Source organism: Coenobita brevimanus, chromosome 55 (genome assembly GCF_032717465.1).
Source record: "Coenobita brevimanus isolate Jiangsu-jjx chromosome 55, ASM3271746v2, whole genome shotgun sequence".
Taxonomy (NCBI): Eukaryota; Metazoa; Arthropoda; class Malacostraca; order Decapoda; family Coenobitidae; genus Coenobita; species Coenobita brevimanus.
This window is the reverse complement of record NC_137008.1, coordinates 33,306,971-33,332,175: the sequence shown is the minus strand read 5'-3', so window position 1 is coordinate 33,332,175 and position 25,205 is coordinate 33,306,971. Positions and strand designations below refer to the sequence as shown.

Sequence of the window (25,205 nt, the reverse complement as noted above, 5' to 3'; positions counted from 1 at the left end):
CAATTAGTTCATAAGGTCGGGACCTGCCTGTCTTATAATTGAGGGAAAGAGAAGGACTAAATGGCAATCATATATAGCTGCTACTGTGTGTAAACTATTATTTCCCAACCAATATCATTTTTATTGTTGTGACATTCTTACTGTTGCAATATTATGACCAAAATTATGGAAAATCAACTATTTTTCTTCATTTTGTCTTCTAAATAGAGACACGTTTGAAACACAGGAGACTCTTCGCACAGAGTAATACATTCCACATTCATGTTTGGAAAATGTATCTTACAGTGTTAACTTCTAATATATCTTTGTCTCATATTATTCATTTTATATACTGTAATTCACAGTGTGAAATATTATAGATTTTGTGGTATGGTGTGATGAAGGTACAGAATATTTACTCTGTATTCACTGAGATTTCATTGAGTGTGTGGCAGTACAGAATGTCCAAAGGAATCTCAAATTCTGTCATCACTTCTTGGAGCAGCTGTACCAGTAGCCATTATGAACACTGGCATAATATGGTAGTTAACCCTCAGACCCCCACACCATGAAGGGGGAAATTATGATTGGCTGTTTTGCTAATTTAGTGTTAATTTCTTAGAAGGTACCGAGCTGGGGAGCCTGAGTGCTCAGCTGTGCTTGGATGACTTGTGGTCCACATTGTCGGAGTGTCTGGTGGAACTGGGGGAGACACAGGATACTCATGCAGTGCTGGTGCTGCAGCCAGCAGTGGAGGCCTTCTTCCTGGTTCATGCTTCAGCTGCTGCAGCCAGCCCACGCCACCGTGCTACCTCACAAACAGAGACACGCGAGGCTCAGCTGGCCCACCTCCACCATGAGATTGCTCCTCTTTCACCCTTACCTTCTGCTCCACATGAAGGTCAGTACCCCAGCTTTGTGTAGTATTCATTCATTCATTAATCAGTAGAACATTCTTATAATTTGATATAAAATATTTTGGAATTTTACCAGATTAGGCTAGTTTTTACTGGAAGGAAGTAATGAAGCAGTATTGATTGTCAAGTTAGGTTAGTATTATTGATCTAAAGCTAAATTGGACAGAAAAAAAATTGAGAAAATGGGGCGTGGGGAGAAAAAATTCAGCATGATTCAGAGTGTTAGTGCCTAACTATATGGGTATACGTATGTAGACACAGGCCACAGCTGATTATTTTAACTCTTTCCCCATTTTTGTCTTGAAATAACATATACATTACAATCTTCTTACAACATGAGATAAGTTATGTAAAGTCAAGTTCAGAATCAATTTCATGCTAAAATGTGACATACAGTTCAGTAATCCCTGTACTATCTGGACGCCCACTTTCCGGACTCTCCACCTATCGGACGTTGTGGGCCTGGACCTTCGGAACCCAAAATTGACCAAAAAAAGAATAATATACCCCACAAGATCCGAATTTTTTCCCACCCGTAATTTGAAATTGGTGTGTAGCGCGGAGCAGCTGTTGTTTATGCACGGCTCCTTCACCCCTTCCTTCCTTCCTCCCCCCACCCCAGTCAGGGTTGCCATTTGGTATATTTCATTACCAAATGTGGGTGAATTTGCTGTTGAAAAGGTCATGTGGTAGTGAATCAGCGTGATCCATTACCAAACAGATTTTTCACATGTATGAAGATATAGAGAATGGAGACGGTGGACTGTCTGCTCTCTTTGATTAATCTGCTATTATACATAGTGCAAAAATAAACATGCTGCTGATTATAAGGAGAGTGATTATTTCCATTTACATATAGTTAGTGAAGAATAAATGCTTCCTTTAAGAATTTGGTAATGAAAAGTTAAATTTGGTAATGTAAATTGAGGAGTTAGGTAATGTGGCCAAGCTCAAGTCAGACAACCCTGTCCCCAGTTATTGCCTAACCACCGTCAAAGGTAGATGTTCATCGCAGTGGATGCTGCACGTGCTCGCTTTTGTGAATAAACTGCAATACCTCGCCACTAGACCACATGGGAATTTACAGTGTTGTGCAGTGTTAAGAAATTAGAATTTAGAGTGCAAAGGATTAAGTGTGGAGTGCAAAGTGGCGGTTGAAACTGACATGGCCCAATTAAGAACAATGTGCAGTGTTAAACTAGCACAACACTAGATTACTGTATGTGCTTCAAGAGCATTTTCACCACTACCAGAGCCTTCGAGGAGGCGGCCACAGGCATGCTGTAAGTACCCTGTACGCTGCTAAGTATTTTCCATACTCACTTCTAAGTCCTCATTCTCTGGTTCTTTTTCATTTATTTCATACTTTATGTCCATTATTGGTGTGAGTCGGGTCTTAAATAGGTTTAAATAGGTGCTATGCATGTCCTGTAGGGAGTTAGGTAGCTTTCAAAGTTAGGCTGGGTTAGAGTCGATAAGTACCAGTCCAGCAGGCAGGGGCCCACTTTCCTGACGGGACCACTTTCCAGACGTGCCTTTGGCTCTATTACATTGGATAGTGGAGGGATTACCTTATATTTACAGGTAAAATAGGAGGTTAATTTCTGAGAACCCTATATTTTTTCTAAAAATAATAAAGATCAGGTACGGTATTATGTCTGTCTTAGACGCCTGCAGCAGCGTGTTCACATTTACTGTAATCTCACTGACTGGACATGTCAGTGTATTCTGACCTAACCTGATTGGGAGGCTTTGCTTCCCCAAGAAAGGTATGGTGCCAATTGACTGGGCAAGTGCTTGTGTGGTCCCGTTGTATAAAGGCAAGGGTGATAAGTATGAATGTACTAGCTTTAGGGGTATAAGTCTGTTGAGTGTTGTAGGTAAAGTGTATGGTAGAGTGTTAATTATGAGAGTTAGAGATGGTACAGAGGGAGTGATTAGTGATGAGCAGTGTGGCTTTAGGAGAGGGAGGGGATGCGTTGATCAGGTGTTTGCTGTGAGACAAGTGTGTGAAAAGTATTTAGCGAAAGGCAAGGATGTGTTTTGGGCATTTATGGATTTAGAGAAAGCGTATGATAGAATTGATAGGGAGGCTTTGTGGACTGTTTTAAGATTGTATGGACTTGATGGTAGGTTACTAAAAGGGGTGAAAAGTTTTTATGTAAATAGTAGAGCGTGTGTAAGAGTGGGAAATGCTGTGAGTGATTGGTTTCCCGTGAGAGTGGGGCTGCGACAGGGATGTGTGATGTCGCCTTGGTTGTTTAATATTTACATGGATGGTGTTGTAAGGGAGGTGAATGCAAGAGTTTTAGGTGGTCTGAGTCTGGTAAATGTTGATGGAGGAGAGTGGAATCTGAAGCAGCTGCTGTTTGCAGATGATACTGCACTGGTGACTGATTCAGAGGAGAGATTGAGACAGTTGGTAGAGGAGTTTGGAAGGGTGTGTGAAAGGAGGAAATTGAAAGTAAATGAGAATAAGAGTAAAGTGATGAAGTGTACGAGGTTGATAGATGGTAGGGGGATGAATATAGTTTTGAATGGTGAGTTGCTTGAGGAGGTAGATTGTTTTAAATATCTAGGGTCACATGTTGCTGTGGATGGAAGAATAGATGCAGAAGTGAAGTTTAGAATAAATGAAGTAGGAAAGGTGCTGGGAGGAATGAAAAAAGTGTTTAAATGTCGTTCGCTTAGAATGGATGTAAAGAGAAGGCTGTATGAGGGTGTTGTGGTACCGACTGCATTATATGGGGCTGAAACATGGAATATGGGTGTAGCAGAGAGGAAAAGTTTGAATGTAATGGGGATGAGATGTCTGAGGAGTATGTGTGGAGTGACGCGTATGGATCGAGTGCAAAATGATGAAGTGCGAAGGAGAACTGGAGTTGTTTGGGAGATGGCTGGTAGAGTTGAGCAGAGGGTGTTGCAATGGTTTGGGCGTATGGAGAGAATGGATAATGAGCGATTGGTGAAAAAGATAACTAGATCTGATGTGAGAGGTGTAAGGCTGAGAGGAAGACCACGAATAGGATGGATGGACAGTGTGAAGAGAGCGCTGGATGCGAGAGGGATGTCTGTTGAGCAAGGAAGAGTGGCTGTGCGTGACAGAAATAAATGGAGAGAAATTGTGAATGAATAAGTGATGACGCAGCCCTGAGGGGATATTCTCCCGCATTTGATCTGATCAGCTACTCAGGTCAGGTGCGGGTAAGGGGATGGGTCTGTTATGATGTGGCAGGGGTAAACCAGTTCTGTTGTCGGGCCCTGCTGCGGATGTCACTGATTGCATTGCGCAGTTGACCCTTGTGCGGTGTGATGTGGTGAGGATCTGTCCGTTCTCGCCTTTGGAGCTAAGATGCGAATGAATGTGTTTGAATGGATGAGTAAATGGAGAGTGAGTCGTCCTGTCTCGGCTACCTCCCTTTCCTTGGGGGAAGCAGCCTAGGTATATAGATAGATAGATAGATAGGACTTCCACTAAGTCTAACCTTGAAAGCCCCTAGTACCAGCCAGGCAAAAACTTATAATCAACCTGTGAAAAATTGCCACACAGCATCATGCATATTTTGCTGAGAATTACTTTCAGCACATCATCATCATTATCGTCGTCAATCATCAATCATCATCATCGTCAGTCATCATCATCGTCATCTTCAATCATCCATGCTTAAAGTTCCACACTGCTTGTTCTTCACCGTTCTACTGCTGAATTCTTGCAGTTCTTATTATTAATAATAATAAATAATGAACCAAAAAAACACCATTTACAAACCCATATTGATAATGATACTATCTATCTATCTATTGCCAGACGCCTCAATCCCGTTTGGGGTGGCCACAAACAAATCGCCTCCACGTCACTCTCTCCCCCGACGTTTCACTGCCCCGCTCCCAACTCACACCCCCATCTCTCATATACCTCTCCACCCCATCCCTCCATCTCATCCTCAGCCTCCCCCTCCCTCTTCCCCCCTCCACCTCACTCACATACACTCTCTTCATAAGTCTTTCACCCTCCATCCTCTCCACATGGCCAAACCACCTCTGTGTATTCCTCCTAACGCTTCCTATCACATCCACATCCACACCACAACGCTCCTTTATATCCTCATTTGTCAGCCTCTCTCTCCATGTGACTCCACAGGCTCCTCTTAAATAACTCATTTCCACTGCTTTCACTCTTGACTTGTGTCCTTCCAGCAACGTCCAAGCTTCACATCCAAACGTTAGAATTGGTGTCACAATACTGTCATGTAGTAACTTTTTCACTTCCCTGCTCACTTCCCTGCTGCTTATCACTGCTTTCAAGGAACCAGCAACCTTTCTTCCCTGCTGTGCCCTTTCAAGCACTTCACCCTTCAAACCTCCATCCTTCCTCATCACACTACCCAAGTACTTAAACGTACTCACATTTTCCAATTCCTCACCATCCAATCTCACTGTACATTCACTGACTTCACCTCTCTCAAAGACCATCACTTTACTCTTCCCTACATTCACCTTTAGATTCAGTTTCTTACACACTCTCCCAAACTCATCCACCAAGCCTTGTAGCTCTCCATTGTCTTCACTCAACAACACAGTATCATCTGCAAACAACAGTACAGGGAGTTTCCAAACACTACCCTCTCTCACCAGGGCCACTCCAACATCCACTACCCTACCTTGTACCTCTTTTATTACCCCATTCATGTACAGATTGAACAACCATGGAGACATGACACATCCCTGTTTCAATCCAACCTTCAAAGAGAAAAATTCGCTCAGTTCACCATCCACACACACTGCAGGCTTAGCGCCATCATACATACTCTTCACAGCATTCAGCAACTTTCCATCTACTCCATATATTCTTAATACTTTCCACAATCCTTGTCTATCCACCTTGTCATATGCCTTCTCCAAATCCATGAAAGCCACATACAACTTCTTTCCCTTCTCTAGAAACTTTTCCACTAAAGATCTAAGAATGAATGTCTGATCTACACAACCTCTTCCCTTCATAAAGCCTCCCTGTTCTTCTCCAACTAATTCCTCTGTTCCTTCTCTAACTCTGTCAATAAGTATCCTACCATACACTTTTCCTATTATACTAAGAAGACAAATGCCCCTATGATTACCACACACTTCATTTTCCCCTTTTCCTTTGTACAAGGGAATAATTATACCTGACTTCCAATCCTCCGGGACTCTACCTTCCTCCCAGGCCAATCTGCTCATTTTCCATATCCATTCTACTACTATCTCTCCCCCATACTTCAGCATTTCATCACACACTCCATCAATTCCTGGGGCTTTCCCCAATTTAACTTTCTTCATTGCTTCCACAACTTCTATCCTACTGATTTCTTCTTTTCTTCTCACCTCCCTCCTTCTCCCAGCCATTCCCCAGCCACTTATACTCGCATTACTTCCATCCTCTACGTTCAACAGTTCCTTAAAGTGTTCTCTCCATCTGCTCACTTTTTCTCCCTTCTCCACTAGTAATCAACCATTTTTATCTTTCACTCTCCTGCTAACTTCACTTCCACCCTGTCTTACTCTTTTCACCTCTTTCCAGAACATTTTCTTACAGTCCCTCCACTTTACACTCAAGTTCCTTCCAAATTCCTCATCTGCTCTCTTCTTACTCTCTCTCACTAATCTTTTCACCTCTCTCTTTCTTTCTACATATAACTCTCTCTTCTGCCTCTCAACTTCTTCCACGCCCTTGTTTCTCATCCATTCATTGTATGCCTGTCTCACCTCTTCATTCCACCACGCTGTTCCTTGCACACCCCTCCGTCTTCTCTTCATCCCACACACCACATCACATGCTGCACATATTTCTTCTGTGAATATCCTGCACACACCTTCCACGTCCTCCATCTGCTCCAATTCATATTTGCCCAATCGTTCCTCCACCTCTCTCTTATACTCTGCCTTTTTCTCATCCTTTTGTAACCTTTCCACTCTCCTTACAAATACTCCTTCTCCCCGTCCTTCCCTTCTTCTATTTCTCTATTGTAATTGGACCTTGATTCTGGCCACTACCATGTAGTGGTCAGAAAGTCCACTCCCCCAACCTCTATAAGCTCTTGCATCCATTACACATTTTCGCATCCTTTCATCCACACACACATAATCAGTCATTGCCTTCCTTTCATTCTGTTCACCACCCACCCTTCTCATCACTCGCCATGTATACCTGTGGATCATTTTGTGCCTGAAGAGGGTATTGGCTATCACCAACCCCATCCCAGCACAAATGTCCACTAATGCACTGCCATTCTCATCTGTCTCAGCAGGCACCCCCCACTCACCAACTATTCCATCCACCTTCACATTCCCTACTTTACCATTCATATCACCAATCAAAAACACTCTCTCATTCCTTCCAAACTTTTCCATGCACACTTCCACATTTGTCCAGAACTCTTCCCTCGCTCTGCTTGCGCGATCTTGCGTTGGCGCATACACACAATCACCCACATTTGTATTCCAACTTTCAATCTTACCTACACAATCCTTGACCCAACTGATCCATACTCTCTTATGCTCTTCTTCCATCTTTTACTCACAACTATACATACTCCTTCTTTTGCCCTCTCATTCTCACCTACTCCTGCACATATACCCCATCCATACTCCCATTCTCTCACCTCTCCATTTCGTTTCAGTTATTCTGCATACATCAACTTTCGCACCCTGAAGCACCAATAATAATAATAATAACACCAATAATAATACCTGCATGTATTTAGGCACAACAAAAGAGAGAAATAGTAAAGCAGCTGCATGATTGTGTTTACACATTCTGTATCTGATGTACCATGCGGGTGGGTTAACGTTACACAATAACTGTTAACTTACTATAATCACCCCAGCAATGCCACATATTATAGCACAATTTTAATTCATATTCCATAGTTATGGTAACGTGTTTTGTCTGGGACGGTGGTGGTGGGTGGGAGTGTGGCTTCCACCTGCCTGGTCCTCAGTAGCAAACTACCACTCACGCTTGTCCACAGTCTGGACACACTTTAACCCTGGCTTTGACTTTCTTCTGACCGTGTGTGTGCGTGTGTGTATTTACCTAATTGTGATATACAGGAAATGAGCTACGCTCGTGGGGTCCCGTCTCCGTTTCTCAGTAAGTCAAATTTAGCTTTAAACTCATTTAAGTTTTTAGTCTGGAGCCTTTAAAAACGAAAACGATCTCTTTGTCCAGGCTATTCCACAGGTCTGTACATCTATAAGGAAGACTATATTTCTTGATATCCTTCAAGCAGCTTGACTTCTTCAGTTTCATCCCTTGTCCTCTTGTTACTCTCTTATCCCATAAAAACAGATCTTCTTTGTCAGTTTTATCTACTCCCATCATGGTCCTGAACACTGCAATCATGTTGCCTTTCTTTCTTCTTTCTTCTAAGGGAGGCAACTCCAGCTTTTCCAGCCTCTCTCTGTACGACAGATCTGACAGACTGGGGATCATTTTGGTTGCTGTTCTTTGTATTCTCTCAGTCTTGTTTATATCTTTCTTTTTGGGTGGGGACCACACTACTGCTGCATATTCTAACCTGGGGCGAATCATGGCCACTATCAATTTTTTCATCATCTCCTCATCCGTGTAATGAAAAGCTACTCTTATATTAGTCAGGAGTTTATATGTTTCTCTAACTGTCTTGTTAATGTGCTTTTCAGGTGACAAACTGTCCTGGACCAGCACACCCAAATCTTTCTCTTCTCTCGGTTTTGTAATTGGTTCATTACCCATCAATTAATTCAGTGATGGCCTCTTGGTACTTTTACCCATTTCCAATATTTTACATTTCTTTGCATTGAATTTCATTTCCCACATCCAGCTCCATTCATGTATCCTATCCAGATCCTCCTGCAGCATTTTACAATCCTCCTCAACCTCTACCTTCCTCAAGATCTTTGCATCATCAGCAAACAGACTTGCATAACTGTTCACTCCATCTAGTATATCATTTACGTAAATCAGGAACATTACTGGTGCCAACACCGAGCCCTGAGGGACCCCACTTGTTAGCTACCTCCATCCAGACATCTTATCCTTTATTATTGTCCTCATTTGTCTATCTCTCAAAAAGTCTCTCATCCATTCCAGGAGGTTCCCCTGCAGTCCTCCTATATGCTCTAGTTTCCACATTAGAGTCTCATGGGGTACCTTGTCAAAGGCCTTCTCCAAATCTAAATACACACAGTCCACCCAACCATCTCCTTCCTGTAGCACATCAATCGCTCTTGAGTAAAAACACATTGTGTGTGTTCCTGATCAGCATGGTCACAAAATTGTGCAAGAGAATTCTGAAAGACAGATGGATAAAATATCTGGAGGAGATGAACATTTTTCCTGAAAGTCACTTTGGATTCAGATGTGGAAGGTTGTGTGTTTCCATCTTGTTGAGCTTTTACTCAAGAGCGATTGATGTGCCATAGGAGAGAGATGGTTGGGTGGTTTGTGTGTATTTAGATTTAGAGAAAGCCTTTGACAAGGTACCCCACCAGTGACTAACGTGGAAGTGGAGCACATAGTCTGAAGGGAAACCTCCTGGAGTGGATGAGAAACTTCTTGAGAGATAGACAAAGAACAGTAGTAAGGGATAGGATGTCTGAATGGAGGGAAGTAACAAGTGGAGTCCCACAAGGCTTGGTGTTAGTGCCAGTAATGTTCCTGATTTATGTAAATGATGTGGTAGATGGAATGAACAGTTATGCAAGTTTGTTTGCTGATGATGCAAAGATTTTGAGGAGAGTAGAAGTTGAGTAAGATGGTAAAATGCTGCAGGAGGACTTGGATAGGATTCATGCTTGGAGTCAGATGTGGGAAATGAAATTCAATGCAGAAAAATGTAAAATATTAGAAATGGGTAAAAGTACCAGGAGGTCATCACTGAATTGTTCGATGGGAATGAACCAGTCACAAAAGCGAGAGAAGAGAAATATCTAGGAGTGCTGGTCCAGGAGAGTTTGTCACCTGAAAAACACATTAACAAGACAGTTAGAGAGACATATAAACTCTTGACTGACATAAGAGTAGCATTTCATTGCATGGATGAGGAGATGATGAAAAAATTGATAGTGGCCATGATCCACCCCGAGTTTGGAATATGCAACAGTAGTGTAGTCCCCTCACAAAAAGAAAGATATAAACAAGATCCAAAGAATACAAAGAACAGTGACCAAGATGGTCCCTAGCCTGGCAGATCTGTCATACAGAGAGAGGCTGGAAAAGCTGGATCTGCCCTCCTTAGAAAAAAGGAGAAGGACGACATGATTGCAGTGTTCAGGGCCATGATGGGGGTAGATAAAATGGACAGAAAAGATCTGTTCGTATGGGATGGGAGAGTAACAAGAGGACATGGAATGAAACTGAAAAAGCCAAGTTGCCTGAAGGATATCAAGAAATATAGTTTTCCACATAGATGCATAGACCTATGGAATAGCCTAGACTAAGAGATCGTCTCATCTAAAAACTTGAATGAGTTCAAAGCAAAATTTGACTTACTGAGAAACTAGAGACAGGATGCCATGAGCGTAGTTCATTTCCTGTACATCACAACTAGGTAAACACACGTGCACACACACACACACACACACACACACGTGAACAGCCAGAGCGAATGGACGTATCTTGACTGCTCCCAGCCACCGCTGCAAACCTTAAGTTCTGTAGTTTTCAGGAATTATGTTTGTCCTGTCTCCTATGGTATTGTTTTAAGGTTAAAATACTGTAAGTTAATATAGACTACCAAAAATGTAAAGATTTATTGGCAGAGAGTATACATGAATGTTTGTAGTATTTTCGGTAACAGCTGTTTTTGGTACTGGAACCAATCTCAAACATGGCTGATAATGTAAACATTGAGGGACTCGAATCTCCAGGATTTGATTGAAATACTAATGTCATGGATCTGGTTAAAACATTGATTATGAGGATTAGTGAACTTGAAAAGAAAGTGGAGAATCTAGTGTTAAAGGACGTGTCTGAAAATACTGAGATTGCTATACAGAGTCTGATCCAGTCTAATGAGACGGCGAATGAGGAGATCAGGAATTTGAAGCGTGAAAATATCGAATTGAGGAGAAAACTAGAAGAGAGTAGTAATAAAACGGAGAAGGTGAGTTGTGTATTAGAAGAGCATAAGGCAAAGTGAGCACATGTAGAAGAAGAACAGAAAGAAGTGGTCAGCTTAACCCTTTAAACGCGGATCGTCGCGTTTGCGACGCTCGGCGAAAAGGACATAATGGCGGATCGTCGCGTTTGCGACGCTCGGCGAAAAGGACATAACGGCGGATCGTCGCGTTTGCGACGCTCGGCGAAAAGGACATAACGGCGGATCGTCGCGTTTGCGATTCTAGTAAATTTTGAATAACCGCGGGCAAGCAGGCTCCAGCTGGTATTGTCTATCAGTACCACCACCCTTTAGCTACAATTAGCATACTTTACCTTTGTACTACTGACCTCCGTTGTTGCCAAGTATCGTGTTTTTCCCCCGTCCCCCCCCCCCACCACGGCCCCTGCCAGCCTGGCTGTGATACATGGCAGCGCTCTGAGTGCTCAGAACTGTAAATCTACGCTCTCCTCTCACAAGTAGTTTATGCTAATAGGAAACGCTTGTTTCCCCAGTTGTCACACTAGCTTTTTTTCTCAAGGTTTGCCCCTGTTTAGCGTCAGTTTACCACAGGCTTTCAAAGTGACATTATGGCAAGTTCTAGCTCTTCCGAGTCAGTGCAAGCGGCTGACAGGAACGAGAATAAAGTGGCGGGGGTAAAGCAGAATAAAAAGCGCGCCATGGTGATCTTTTGGGAAGTAATATGATTGAAAATAATGTAGTATACTTGTTTTTAGCTGTGAAAATGGAAATGTTTGTTGAGTGACGGGAAGACCGCCGCCGCGGTGCATGTCGGCCGTACGCTCCGTTGATTTTAGCCTTATTTTCAGTGCTTATTGTACAAATACGGATTCCAAACTACCTTTACATTGTAGTATAAAGTTTACTGTGACAGAATGAGGCTGTGGTAGAGGGGAAACCGGGTTGCTGGAGGTGTGAAAGTGAAGATTTGGTTACCCAACTTTGCAAGTCTCCACAAGTCCTTGGGTAGTCCACAAAGGCTCAACACCTGTCTCTGGAGAAAGCTGAATGTAAGTACTATCTGCCATACCAAGTATAATGTTCTAGGGTTAATCTCTGATTTTTGGCTAATATTTTCCTACAGGTACTCAGACCATGATACAACCCCGCCACTCGGGGGGGGGGGGTTCGACTGTTCGCGGCCGCGTTTAAGGGGTTAAGGGAAATCATTCAGGAAAAAAGGGAAATGAACAAGAAAAAAATGGAAGAAAATAAAGTGAAAATACTGAAGAAAAAAGAGAAAATAGTAAGAGAAACTGTAGAAATGAATAGATGTGTGGTAATATTTGGAAACAGGGAGGAGGAAGAAAAGGTTAGATCTGTAAGACTTGAGAGAGACACGAACCTGGTGAGAAGAATATTAAGCAAGATTGATCCCGAAGGAGACAAGTGGGTAAAAGAAATTGAGGAAGTAAGGAGGATAGGGCCTTATAAGAAAAGGGAAACAAAACCAATGAGAGTCAAGTTGTCATCAGAAAGTGTAGTAAATGATACACTTAAAGTGACCTGTAAACTAAGCAAAGAGGCAGGGATGGAAAATATTATAAGAAAAGATTTGAATGAAGAAGAAAGAGAAGTTTTGAAATCATTGAAGGAACAAGTAAAGGAAAAAAATGATAAGAGGACAGGAAGAATGTAATACTTTTTTTTGGAGAGTGATGGATATGAAAGTAAGGAAGTGGTATGTGAGGAAATAGAAGTGAAGGAAACTAAGGGGGATGGCTATGAAAGATCAGAAATTGAGTAAGTGGTACCGACAGAGGGAAGGAGAGAAGAGGGTATAAAAAACATCAAAAATAATTTGAAGGTGGTATATACTAATGTTGATGGTTTAATATCGGCATGGCTTGAAATTAACGATTTCTTGAGGGAACATGAACCTGATGTCATGTGCTTTGTAGAGACCAAATTAAGAGAAGATATTGATGTTAATTTGGGAGATGGTAAATCCAAACTGTGGAGAAAAGACAGAAAAGAAAAAACGGAAGGAGGAGTGATGATAGCAGTGATGAACAACATAAATGTAGATACCGTGGAAATGGGACAAGGCAGGGCTGAAGTGATATATATGAAATTAGAAACTGGAGAGAATGTTAAGAGAGGTATGGCGGTAGTGTATGTTCCCCGTAAGACGAGAGCATGGAATGATGACGAATACCAGGAGATGTTGTCAGATACGGCTAGCTATTTACAAAAAATAATTGAGAAAAGCAATAATATAATTTTGGTGGGTGACTTTAACTGAAAAGAGGTGAACTGGAAGGAATGGGACTCAGGAGGCAGCGAAGATTCGTGGGGCACTATATTATTAAATACTGTATAATAATGAATAATGTGATGATGTGATGGGTCAAAGAAGAGAGACGGTTCCGATGTGAGGACACACCAGCAAAGTTAAATTTACTGTTTACCAAAGAACCTGATGTAATAGAATCATTGAAATATTTCTGTCCTATATAAAAAAGTGATCATGTGGTCATTGAGTTCCAGATGATAATAGGGAACGTCGAGCCAAGAGACAAGCTTCGTAGGCAGGGAATATACAACTTTGGGAAAGCAAATTTTACAGGATTGAGAAAATTTTTTTGAAAATGCGGATTGGAGAAAATTCAGAGAAACGAGAGATACAGAGGAAGTGGGATATCTTTCTAGACCTCTATAATTTGGGAGTGGAAAATTTGTACCAAGAGTAAGGGGGAAAGAAAACAGGAAAAATGAGTGGTTTAATAGAAAGTGTTTGATAGCAAAAAAAAAAAAAGAGAGAGAGAGATAAGGCGTGGAACAACTGGAGAAAGAGAGGTAACAACAGAACAAAGGAAGAATATGAAAGAATTAGAAATGAATACTCAAGAATACATAGAGAAAAAGAAAGGAATTTTGAAAATGGTATAATAGACAAATGCAAAGATGAACCCAAACTGTTTTATAGATTTGTTAATGGCAAACTGAAACAAAAGGAAGGAACCACCAAACTGAAAGTAAAAGGAGAGGTCTATAAAGATGCAGCAGTGCAAGCTGAAATAATGAACAAATGTTTCCATTTGGTTTTCACTAATGAAAAAGAGTTTGTGGAAGGGGAGGGAGTGATTAGAAATGTACCGGTGATAGAAGATATAAAAGTGGAGGTACAGGAAGTGTATATATTACTGGAAACTCAAGATGTAAGGAAAGCCTCAGTCCCTGATGGAATTTCTAATTGGGTACTGAAGGAATGCAGAGAACAACTGGTGGATAATATTCACAGTTTAATCATGTGTTCTCTGGAAGAGGGGAAAGTACCACAAGAATGGAAGAGGGCAAATGTGGTACCAATTTATAAGGGAGGAAACAGGGAAGAACCCCTGAATTATAGACCAGTGTCTCTAACCAGCATGGTCACAAAATTGTGTGAGAGAATCCTGAAAGACAGATGGATAAAACATCTGGAAGAGGTGAATATTTTGGCTGAATGTCAGTTTGGATTTAGAAGTGGAAGGTCATGTGTTTCTAACTTGTTGAGCTTTTACTCAAGAGCGATTGACATGGTACAGGAGAGAGATGGTTGGGTGGATTGTGTGTACTTAGACTTAGAAAAGGCCTTCGACAAGGTACCTCATAAGAGACTAACGTGGAAACTAGAATATATAGGAGGACTGAAGGGGAAACTCCTGGAATGGATGAGAGACTTTTTGAGAGACAGACAAATGAGAACAGTAATAAAGGATAGGATGTCTGGATGGAGGGAAGTAACAAGTGGAGTCCCTCAAGGCTCGGTATTGGCGCCAGTAATGTTCCTGATTTACGTAAATGATATGGTAGATGGAGTGAACAGTTATGCAAGTATGTTTGCTGATGATGTAAAGATCTTGAGGAAGGTAGAGGTTGAGGAGGACTGTAAAATACTGCAGGAGGATCTGGATAAGATACATGATTGTAGCCGTATGTCGGAAATGAAATTTAATGTTAAGAAATGTAAAATATTGGTAATGGGTAAAGGTACCAGGAGGCCATCACTGAATTATTTGTTGGGTAATGATGACTTAATCACAAAAATGAGAGAAGAGAAAGATTTGGGAGTGCTGGTCCAAGATAGTTTGTCACCTGAAAAGCACACTAACAAGATAGTTAGAGAGATGTATAAACTCTTGACTAACATAAGAGTAGCATTTCATTATATGGATGAGGAGATGATGAAAAAATTTATAGTGGCCATGATCTGCCCCAGGTTAGAATATGCAGCGGTAGTGTGGTCCCCATACAAAATGAAAGATATAAACAAGATTGAGAGAATACCGAGAACAGCAGCCAAGATGGTCCCCAGTCTGGCAGATCTGTCATAAAGAGAGAGGCTGGAAAAGCTGGATTTGCCTTCCTTAGAGGAAAGGAGAAAGAGGGGAGACATGATTGCAGTGTTTAGAACCATGATAGGAGTAGATAAAATTGACAGAGTAGACCTGTTTGTATGGGATATGAGAGCAACAAGAGGACACAGAATGAAATTGAAAAAGTCAAGCTGCTTGAAGGATATCAAGAAATATAGCTTTCCTTATAGAAGTATAGACCTGTGGAATACCCTGTACAAAGAGATCTTCCAGTCTAAAAACTTAAACAAGTTTAAAACTAAATTTGACCTACTGAGAAACAGCGACGGGAACACACGGGCATAGCACATTTCGTGCATGTGACAGTTAGGTATATTAGGTAAATACATAAATATTTGGAACAACTTCGACGAAAAGGTGGTGCAGGAGAAAAACATTTATGTGTGTAAAAGTAGACTAGATAAATGTGGATATGGAGACAGGACAATACGAGCATTGCTCAATTCCTGTATACTACAAATAGGTAAATACATACACACACACACACACACACACACACACACACACAGTAACAGTAACACTGGAAATGAGAGCTATCTGAATATGTTTGCAGATGATGCAAAAATAAAAAGGAGAATTACTAACACAGACTCTTGTAAAGAGCTACAAGAAGAATTAACTAAACTTCATGAATGGAGTAGTACAGTACATGGGAAATGGAATTCAATGTGGACAAGTGTCATGTAATCACGTTTGGTAAAAGTGGAAAAAGACCTGATTGGGATTATACATTAGGAAATAAAACCCTATACACATCAGAAAGAGAGAAAGACCTAGGTGTGATTATCAATAACAGACTATCTCCGGCTGACCACATCAGCGAGAAGGTACGGAACATGTATACACTGCTTGCAAATATGAGAATAGCATTCACATACATAAATGAAGACATGCTAAGAAGGATAATAACATCATTCATTAGACCAACCCTGGAATATGCATCAGTAGTCTGGAGTCCTCATCTCAAAAAGCACATAGACAAGATTGAAAAAGTTCAAAGGGCTGCTACAAGATGGATACCAAGCTTAAGGGACCTGAGCTACAAAGAAAGACTAAATAAACTGAATCTACCAACACTGCAGGAGAGAAGGAAAAGAGGTGTCATGATAATGCTATATAAGTGCATATCAGGGAAGGAGAAAATAGACATAAATTATTACTTAACATATGGTGAAGCATCAGCAAGAGGACACTGCAAAAAACTGCATAATGAAGCATCAGCAAGAGGACACTGCAAAAAACTGCATAAGAAGAGAGGTGATAAAGACGTAAGGAAATTCAGTTTCCCAAACAGAGCAATTGATCAATGGAATGCACTACCGAATGAAATAGTGTGTGCCAAAACAATTCACAAATTTAAGGATATGTACGATAAATATGGTTTAAGACACGGGACAGTACGAGCTTGACTCCTTCCTGTAAAGATACAATTAGGTAAGAACACACACACACACACACACATCCAGTATGGCAGTTAGATCAGATAACACTACCATACTAAACTAATTCCATACACTATCTGTCTGTATACTACTGGACACCTTAATCCTGTAAGGAGTGGCCACAAACAAATCGTCTACATGTCTCCCTGTCCCCTGCCATTTCACTGCCCTGCTCCCAGCTTACATCCACCTCTGTCATATACCTCTCCACTCCATCCCTTCATCTCATCCTTGACTTCCCCCTCCCTCTCCCCCCCCTCCACCTCACTCATACACTGTCTTCATTAGTCTCTCACTCTCCATCCTCTCCATGTGGCCAAACCACCTCAGTGTGTTTCGCCTAACGCTTCCTATCACATCCATGCTTGCACCACAGTGCTTCTTCACTCCTTCTTCGTCAGTGTGTCTATCCATGTGACTCCACGGGCTCCTCTCAATTAACTCATTTCCACAGCTCTCACTCTTGATTTTTGTCCCTCCAGCAAGGTCCAAGCTTCACTTCCGTATGTTAGAGTTGGTATCACAATACTGTCATGTAGTAACTTTTTCACTTCCATGCTCACTTTCCCATTTCTTATCACTGCTTTCAAGGCACCAGCAACCTTTCTTCCTTGCTGTACTTTTTCAAGCACTTCACCCTCTAAACTTCCCTCCTTACTCATCACACGACCCAAGTAGGTTAATGCACTCACATTTTCCATTTCCTCATCATCCAGCCTCACTGTACATTCACTGTCTTCACCTCTCTTGAAGACCATAACTTTACTCTTACCTGCATTCACCTTTAGATTCCGTTTATTACACACACTCGCAGATTCATCCACTGAGCCTTGCAGCTCCTCTTCGTCTTCACTCAACAACACAGTATCATCTGCTAACAACAGTATAGGGGGTTTCCAAACACAGCCCTCTCTCATTAGAGCCACTCCAACATCCACTGCCCTACCTTGTATCTCTTTTATAACCCCATCCATATACTACTGATTGAACAACCATGGAGACTTGACACATCTCTGTTTCAATCAAACCTTGAAATAGAAAAATTCACTCAGTTCACTTTCCATGCACTGCAGCCTTGGCACCCTCATACATATTTTTCACAGCATTCAGCCGCTTCCCATGTACTCCACATATTCTTAATACTTTCCCCAATCATTGTCTACCCATCCTGTCATATGCTTTCTCCAAATCCATGAAGGCCGCATACAACTTCTTTCCCTTCCCTAGAAACTTTTCCACTAAAAATCTAAGAATGAATATCTGTTCTACACAACCTCTTCCCCTCCTAAAACCTCCCTGTTCTTCTCCAACTAATTCATTTGTTATTTCCCTAACTCTGTCAATAAGTATCCTACCATATACTTTTCCTATTACACTAAGAAGGCAGATGCCCCTATGATTACCACATACTTCTTTTTCCCCATTTCCTTTGTACAAGGGAATAATTATACCAGACTTCCAATCGTCTGGGACTCTACCTTCCTCCCAGGCCAATATGCACATCTTCCACATCCATTCTACTAATATCTCTCCTCCATTCTTCAGCATTTCACCACACACTCCATCAATCCCAGGGGCTTTCCCCAATTGTCACTCTTCACTGCTTTCACAACTTCCATCCTACTGATTTCTTCCTCTCTTCTCACATCCCTCCGTCTCCCAGCCATTCCCCAGTCACTTATACTTGCATTAATTTCATTCTCTACGTTCAACCGTTCGTTAAAGTGTTCTCTCCATCAGCTCATTTTTTCTCCCTTCTCCACTTGTAATCTACCATTTTTATCATTCACTCCCCTACTAACTTCTTTGGCACCCTGTCTAACTCTCTTTACCTTTCTCCTGAACATTTTCTTACACTCCCTCCACTTTACATAAAAATTTCTTCCAAATTCTTCATCCACCCTCTTCTTACTCTCTTACTAATCTTTTCATCTCGCTCTTCCTCACTACAGTACATACAACTCTCTCTTCCGTCAAACAATAAACCTTATGGGAGAAAATATTTAGCTCTTGCAAAACTCTAATTTAATGCACAAGAATCCCTAGACTTTTGTAAACAGTGATAGGCAAATGTAGAACACTGCAGTTTGACATGATGAGGAGCAACTAGTAGCACAAAAAAAAATAAATAAATAAAAAGATAAAAGAAAAGTAAGAAAGAAAGAAGGAAAGAAAAAACAATGGTGCTGTCCCACACGCGTCAATGGTGCTAGCACACGGTTGAGTGAACGGAAACTGATGGCTAGTGCATGTTCCCATTGGTTGTGGCACAAGTCAATTTCCCTGAATAATGGACCCCACAAAATACTGTTTGGATATCATGCATGTCTGTGGAAGCATGCCATAGTACCGTAAGTTTTCTGCACTAAACTAAGCATTTTTTTTACTGAGTGTTTTAAGTGTCCATACTAAGGTGATTCTAAGGGTGTGACTGATGTGGGAATGATTATGAGACCCATTTTACTGGGTATGCTTATTATATTTCCCACATTCTTGCATTTATTTTCTGTATTCCTGAATCCTGGTTCACCTCATCTTTTTATGTGAGAGTATGGTTTTGATGATGATGGTGATGATAACTATTTTAAATCTGCATCTTTCAACAGATGGAGAGGGAAATGTTAGTCATGCTGCTACAAGAAAACGAGAAAACTCAACGTCACAGATGTCGGAATATAATCCTGACGACACTGAAAAGTTCCTGAAATTTGCAGGTATGCTCTGAGATAGTTAGGTACATGACAGTTTTTTGCATAACCAGCTAATAGGAATTTGATTTCATCACTAGTACAAATCTCTCCTTCCACAGAAACCCATCGTACAGTTTTAAATCAAATTTTGCGTCAGTCAACGGTGCACCTGGCTGATGGCCCTTTCAGTGTACTAGTGGACCACACCCGGTTGCTTGACTTTGACATTAAGCGCAAGTACTTCAGGACGGAGTTGGAACGTGCTGACGATGGGATGCGGCGGGAGGACTTGGCTGTGCATGTACGTAGAGAGCATGTGTTTGAGGACTCCTTCAGAGAACTTCATCGCAGATCTCCTGATGAGTGGAAAAACCGGTTCTATATTGTTTTTGAAGGCAAGTTGACCCTGTGGTGTTTGCTCTTTGATAAGAAAATACAACTGGCATTGAATTTTCATTTAACAAAAATAATGTACATTTTATTGTAGACTTAATTTACCAGCTTTTTTAATCATTGTTATCTTCTTAGCTTGACTACTTTGATTATTTTCCATCGAATGGAACTGGAAATCTGATTGAATGCTTTACCATTTATGAACATAAGCACTCACTATAAAGATACTGATGTAGAGTATGTAGTACATCTGTACATTGTTGAAATTATTTTAATTTTTACAAAATATTATTTCAATTTTTTTCATACATACATACATATATCTGCAGGAGAAGAAGGCCAAGATGCTGGTGGACTACTGAGAGAGTGGTACATGATAATTTCCCGGGAGATCTTCAATCCAATGTATGCACTATTTTGTACATCTCCAGGGGACAGAGTAACATATATGATCAATCCAGCTTCTCATTGCAACTCAAACCATCTCTCCTACTTCAAATTTGTGGGAAGGGTAATAGGTAAGGCCTCTTTTTGTGTAGTTATGGATGTTACTACTGTATATCTGTCTATCTATATCTATATCTATCTGTCTATATATATATATATATCTATCCATCTATCTATCCATATATATATATATTCATCTATCTATCCATCTATATATATATATATATATATATATATACAGTAATCCCACTACTATCTGATGTAATAGAGCCAAAGGCATGTCTGGAAAGTGGTCCCATCTGGAAAGTGGGCCCTGGCTTCTGGACTGGTACTTAAGGACCCTAACCCAGCCCAACTTTGAAAGAAACCTAAATAACTCCCTACCAGATATGCATAGCACCTATTTAAACCTATTTAAGACTCTGTTCACACCAATAATGGACATAAAGCATGAAATAAATGAAAAAGAACCAAAGAATGAGGAATTAGAAGTGACTACCTCAGCCAGAGTATTTACAGCATGTCTGTGGCCGCCTTTTCTAAGGATTTGGCAGTGGTGAAAATGCTCTTGAAGCACGTACAGTAATCCAGTGTTGTGCTGCACTTAATTCTTCGCACTGTGAGTAATAATTGTTTAACACTACACATTATTCTTAACTGCATCACGCCAGTTTCAGCCGCCAATTTGCACTCCACAGTTGATCCTTTGCACTCTAAGTTCTGATTTCTTAACATTGCACGACACTCTAAATTCCCATGTCGTTTAGTGGCGAGGTTTTGCAGTTTATTCACTGTTTATTCACAAAAAACGAGCATGTGTGGCTTCCATTGCAATAAGCATCTACTCACCATCGAAGTTAGGCAGTAACTATTGATAACGGGGAAACAGAGTTGCCAGATCGCAATGGCCACATTACCAAACTTCTCAATTTTCATTACCAAATTTTTTTCATTACCAAACTTGTAAAGCTAGCATTTATTCTTCACTAATTATATATACAAGTGGAAATACTTGTAATCACTCTCCTTATAATTAACAGCATGTTAATTATTTTCACACTATGTAGGCTAGCAGGTTAATCAGAGAGAGCAAATAATCCACCATCTCCATCCTGTGTATCCTTATACATGTGAAAAATTTGTCTGGTAATGCATTATTCTGATTCATTACCAAACGAATTTTTCATTACCAAATTGGCCCACATGTGGTAATGAAAAATACTAAATGGCAACCCTGAGAGGGGAGGGGGGAGGGTGAAGGGGCCGTGGTGGAAACCAGCTGTTCGGCGCTGCGCAGCAATTTCAAATTACGGGTGGGAAAAAATTCGGATTGTGGGGGGATTTTTTTCTTTTTTTGGCCATTTTTGGGTTCCTAAGGTCCAGACCCACAATGTCCGGTAAGTGGGGTGTCCGGAAAGTGGGCGTCCGGAAAGTACGGGAATTACCTATATATATATACCGGTATATATATATATATATATATATATATATATACAGTATATATATATATATATATATATATATATATATATATATATATATATATATGTATATGGATGTATATATACATATATATATATATATATATAAAATATATATGTGTATGTATATATATATATATATATATATATATATATATATATACACACACACACAGTACAGTCCCTGCTATCTGGTATCCAGACAAACGGAATATTCAGAAAAACGGGAAAATTCAAGGGCTGGTAAAAACGTCAGTAAGTTACAACTGTGCGCCATTTTGAATGGACCGCCAAACCACCATTTTATCATGACACACGAGGCTGGGTGAAGGCGGACTAAGCGAGGTGAAGGCATTTCTGGGTAATGTAAATCCCTAGTAAATCCTCTTAACCAGCCCTCCTCTTCCCTCTTTCCCCTACTTGAATTCAGTCATCCTCCACACCCTCCACAGTTTCCACAAATCACCAGACTGCTTTTTACCACCAGACAGTAAACAAGCTCTCTTGCCGTTGTGTTGCTCTGATGGACGGTAATTTCAACATTCCAAAATGCCTAAAGAGCAAACTAAACGTAAGCGTGTCGTGCTTACCTTGAAACAGAAGCTGAACATATGCAATAGATTTGAAAAAGGCGAACATTATAAAACACTGATGACTGAATATTTTTTTTTTTTCGTTCGTTGCCAGACGCCATGTATCCCAAACGGGGTGGCCAAGGGCTCAGAGTTAATTGTTTTACAGGGAGGGGCACTAATCCTCCATTAACCCCACTTGACACGTTGGGAGAATGTAGGAAATTCAACGATTTATGATATCAAGGCCTAAGCATCCAAGCTCAATGAATTTTTCGTGAAAAGCGAGACAAGTAAGTCCATTGAAAAAAGGCATACTCTTCATTTGAGTGGTTTTGCTTAGAAAAATCTAGGGGAGCACCTATTTCTGGTCCTTTTATGTAAGAAAAAGCAAGAGAGTTTCACAGTAAAATGAATATAGAAGTCGAGTGTGATTTCAGAATTGGATGGTTAAATCGTTTCAAAGATAGGCATGGAATTTGTAAACCAGACATCTGGGGAGAGAGCAAATCAACAAACAGCAAACGCCGGTGTTTTTCTTCCTAACGGACCAACTCTAACTTGCACCACATAAATTCATCTTAGAATGCATGTGTGCTGGCAGAGATGAAAAAATAAAAATGTTAGTAGGAATGAAGGTTTACTTTGTTGGAAGAAAAAAAAATATATATGCTTGCACTTCATAAGTACATCATGTATTTTATTTTGTGCAAAACAGCTGATTGGCTGCAGGTGAAGGGTGGAATGATGGAGGTCAGTCGGGGCCGGGACCGTAAGCAAAGCTTTGTGTGGGGGCACAGGTGTGATAATTCTACAGTGCAGTCTTAATATCAGTTCACCAATAAATGTTCGATATTTTATTTCTTTATTTTTCCAGTTTTATGAGTACAGTACATACAACGAATACTTAGGTAGTTCACAGAATAGTGCAAAACAGATGAGTGGCGAAGTGGTGGCGGTCAGTCGGGGCCAGGACCGTAAACAAAGCTCATGTGGGGACACAGGTGTGATAATTCACCAATAAATATTCAGGATTTATTTCTTTAGTTTTCCAATTTTATGAGTATTGTACATACAACAAATTATTTGGTAGTTATGAGAATGGATTTGTGGATTTTGCAGTACTGCAAAGGCATTGCATGCACGTGCATTATGACCATGGTGTGTGTTTACGAGACAATTTTTCAGGTGGAATTTCTTAGTGTGGCCCCTGATGTGAGTGGTGAGTAACTGAATTGTATTTACTGCTGTGATAATTATTGCCTTTGTATAGATTTGAATATCAGAACTACGGGAAAAGTCTGTAACCGGGAAGGTAAATTCCCCAAGCCGCCCGGTTAACTGGGATTGTACTGTATATATATATATATGTGTGTGTGTGTGTGTGTGTGTGTGTATATACAGTTGTAATATATATATATCCATCCATCCATCATTTAATCCTGTCTTGCCCCATGAGAAGCATAGGAACCAGGGGCTAGGAAAGTTGGTCCTGACATTTAAGATGAGAGTGACAAGCCTCATTCATCCCTGAGTGGCATAATATATATACAGTAATCCCTGTAATATCCGGACACCCATTTTCTGGACATCCCCAATAACCGGGCATTTTCATCCTGGGATCCAATATTCCCCAAATGGGCGAAAACCGCAAAAAAATTGAAAAAAATCCGACTTTTTCCTACCTGTAATTTGAAGGTGGCGCGCGCGGCGTGGGCCAGCTGTGTTCTGGTGCGTTGTTCCGCCGACATCTGCTAGAGTGCCCCAGCATCCTCCCCACTTACCACCCGTCTCTTGTTGTGTGTGCACGCTCGTCGTCAGGGCCGCCCACGTGCTCGCTTTTGTGGTGGTGCCTTACCTGCTGCAGGCTCTCCTGCTGCTCTCGTGCCTCTCCTTCGTGTGTGTGATGATGGCAATGCTGCCTGAGAAGAGAAAGAGAGTGATTTTGACTCTGGAGAAGAAGAGGGAGGTATTGGACAAGGTGGATGCGGGATGGTCTACCTCACGCATCCTCCGTGAATTCAACCTGGCCCGATCTACTTACTTTGATATCAAGAGATCCCACGACAAACTCATGCAGTACACGGCTGGAGAGGAAGGTGATGTGTACTCCCAAGTATGCAGAAGCTGACCACTCCATGTTGATTTGGCATCGACAGCAACGTGTTGCTGGTGTGACTGTGTGTGGCACGGAGCTGAAGGCTGCTGCTGAGAAGTTCGCAAGGCTTCACGACGCCCTAGACTTCAAGGCATCTGAAGGTTGGCTCTTCGCGTTCAAGTTACGACATGGCCTTACCAACCGTAAGTCTCATGGCGAAGCTTTGAACGCCAACGAGGATGGAGTAGACAAGTTTCGGCACAAGGTGAAGCGCTTGATCGACAGGGAGGGCCTCACTATCAGTCAAGTCTACAATGCTGACAAAACTGGCTTATTCTATCACTCTTTGCCTATGAACACTCTAGCCAAGGAGACAGAGAAGCGTGTACCTGGCCACAAGCTCTGCAAGCAACAGATATCTGCTTTGTGTTGTGCCAATGCTAATGGCATGCACCGGCTTAAGCCCGTTATTGTTGGCCGTGCAACCCAGCCTGGGTGTCTTCGTGGGATGATGGATGTCCTTCCTGTCGTCTGGTACCATTCCTTGAAGGCATGGTTCACAGCCCAGATCTTCAAAGACTGGTTCCACCGCCATTTTGTCAAGGAGGTCATTCATTACCAGACGGAGAAACTGGGAATCCCACGCGACCAGGTAAAGGCCCTCCTCCTAGACAATGCACCTGCCC

The 25,205-nt window shown here is 41.3% G+C and overlaps 1 protein-coding gene across 1 annotated transcript in view; it reads left to right on the top strand.

The window, feature by feature from the left end:
* Positions 1 to 25,205, top strand: part of HUWE1 (HECT, UBA and WWE domain containing E3 ubiquitin protein ligase 1) — a 1,134,422-nt gene that overhangs the window by 1,029,078 nt on the left and 80,139 nt on the right. The window contains exons 52-55 of the mRNA XM_080273518.1: positions 602 to 880; positions 19,445 to 19,552; positions 19,648 to 19,923; positions 20,251 to 20,439. Of these exons, the coding sequence (XP_080129644.1) occupies positions 602 to 880; positions 19,445 to 19,552; positions 19,648 to 19,923; positions 20,251 to 20,439 (852 nt within the window). The remainder of the gene's footprint in view (positions 1 to 601; positions 881 to 19,444; positions 19,553 to 19,647; positions 19,924 to 20,250; positions 20,440 to 25,205) is intronic.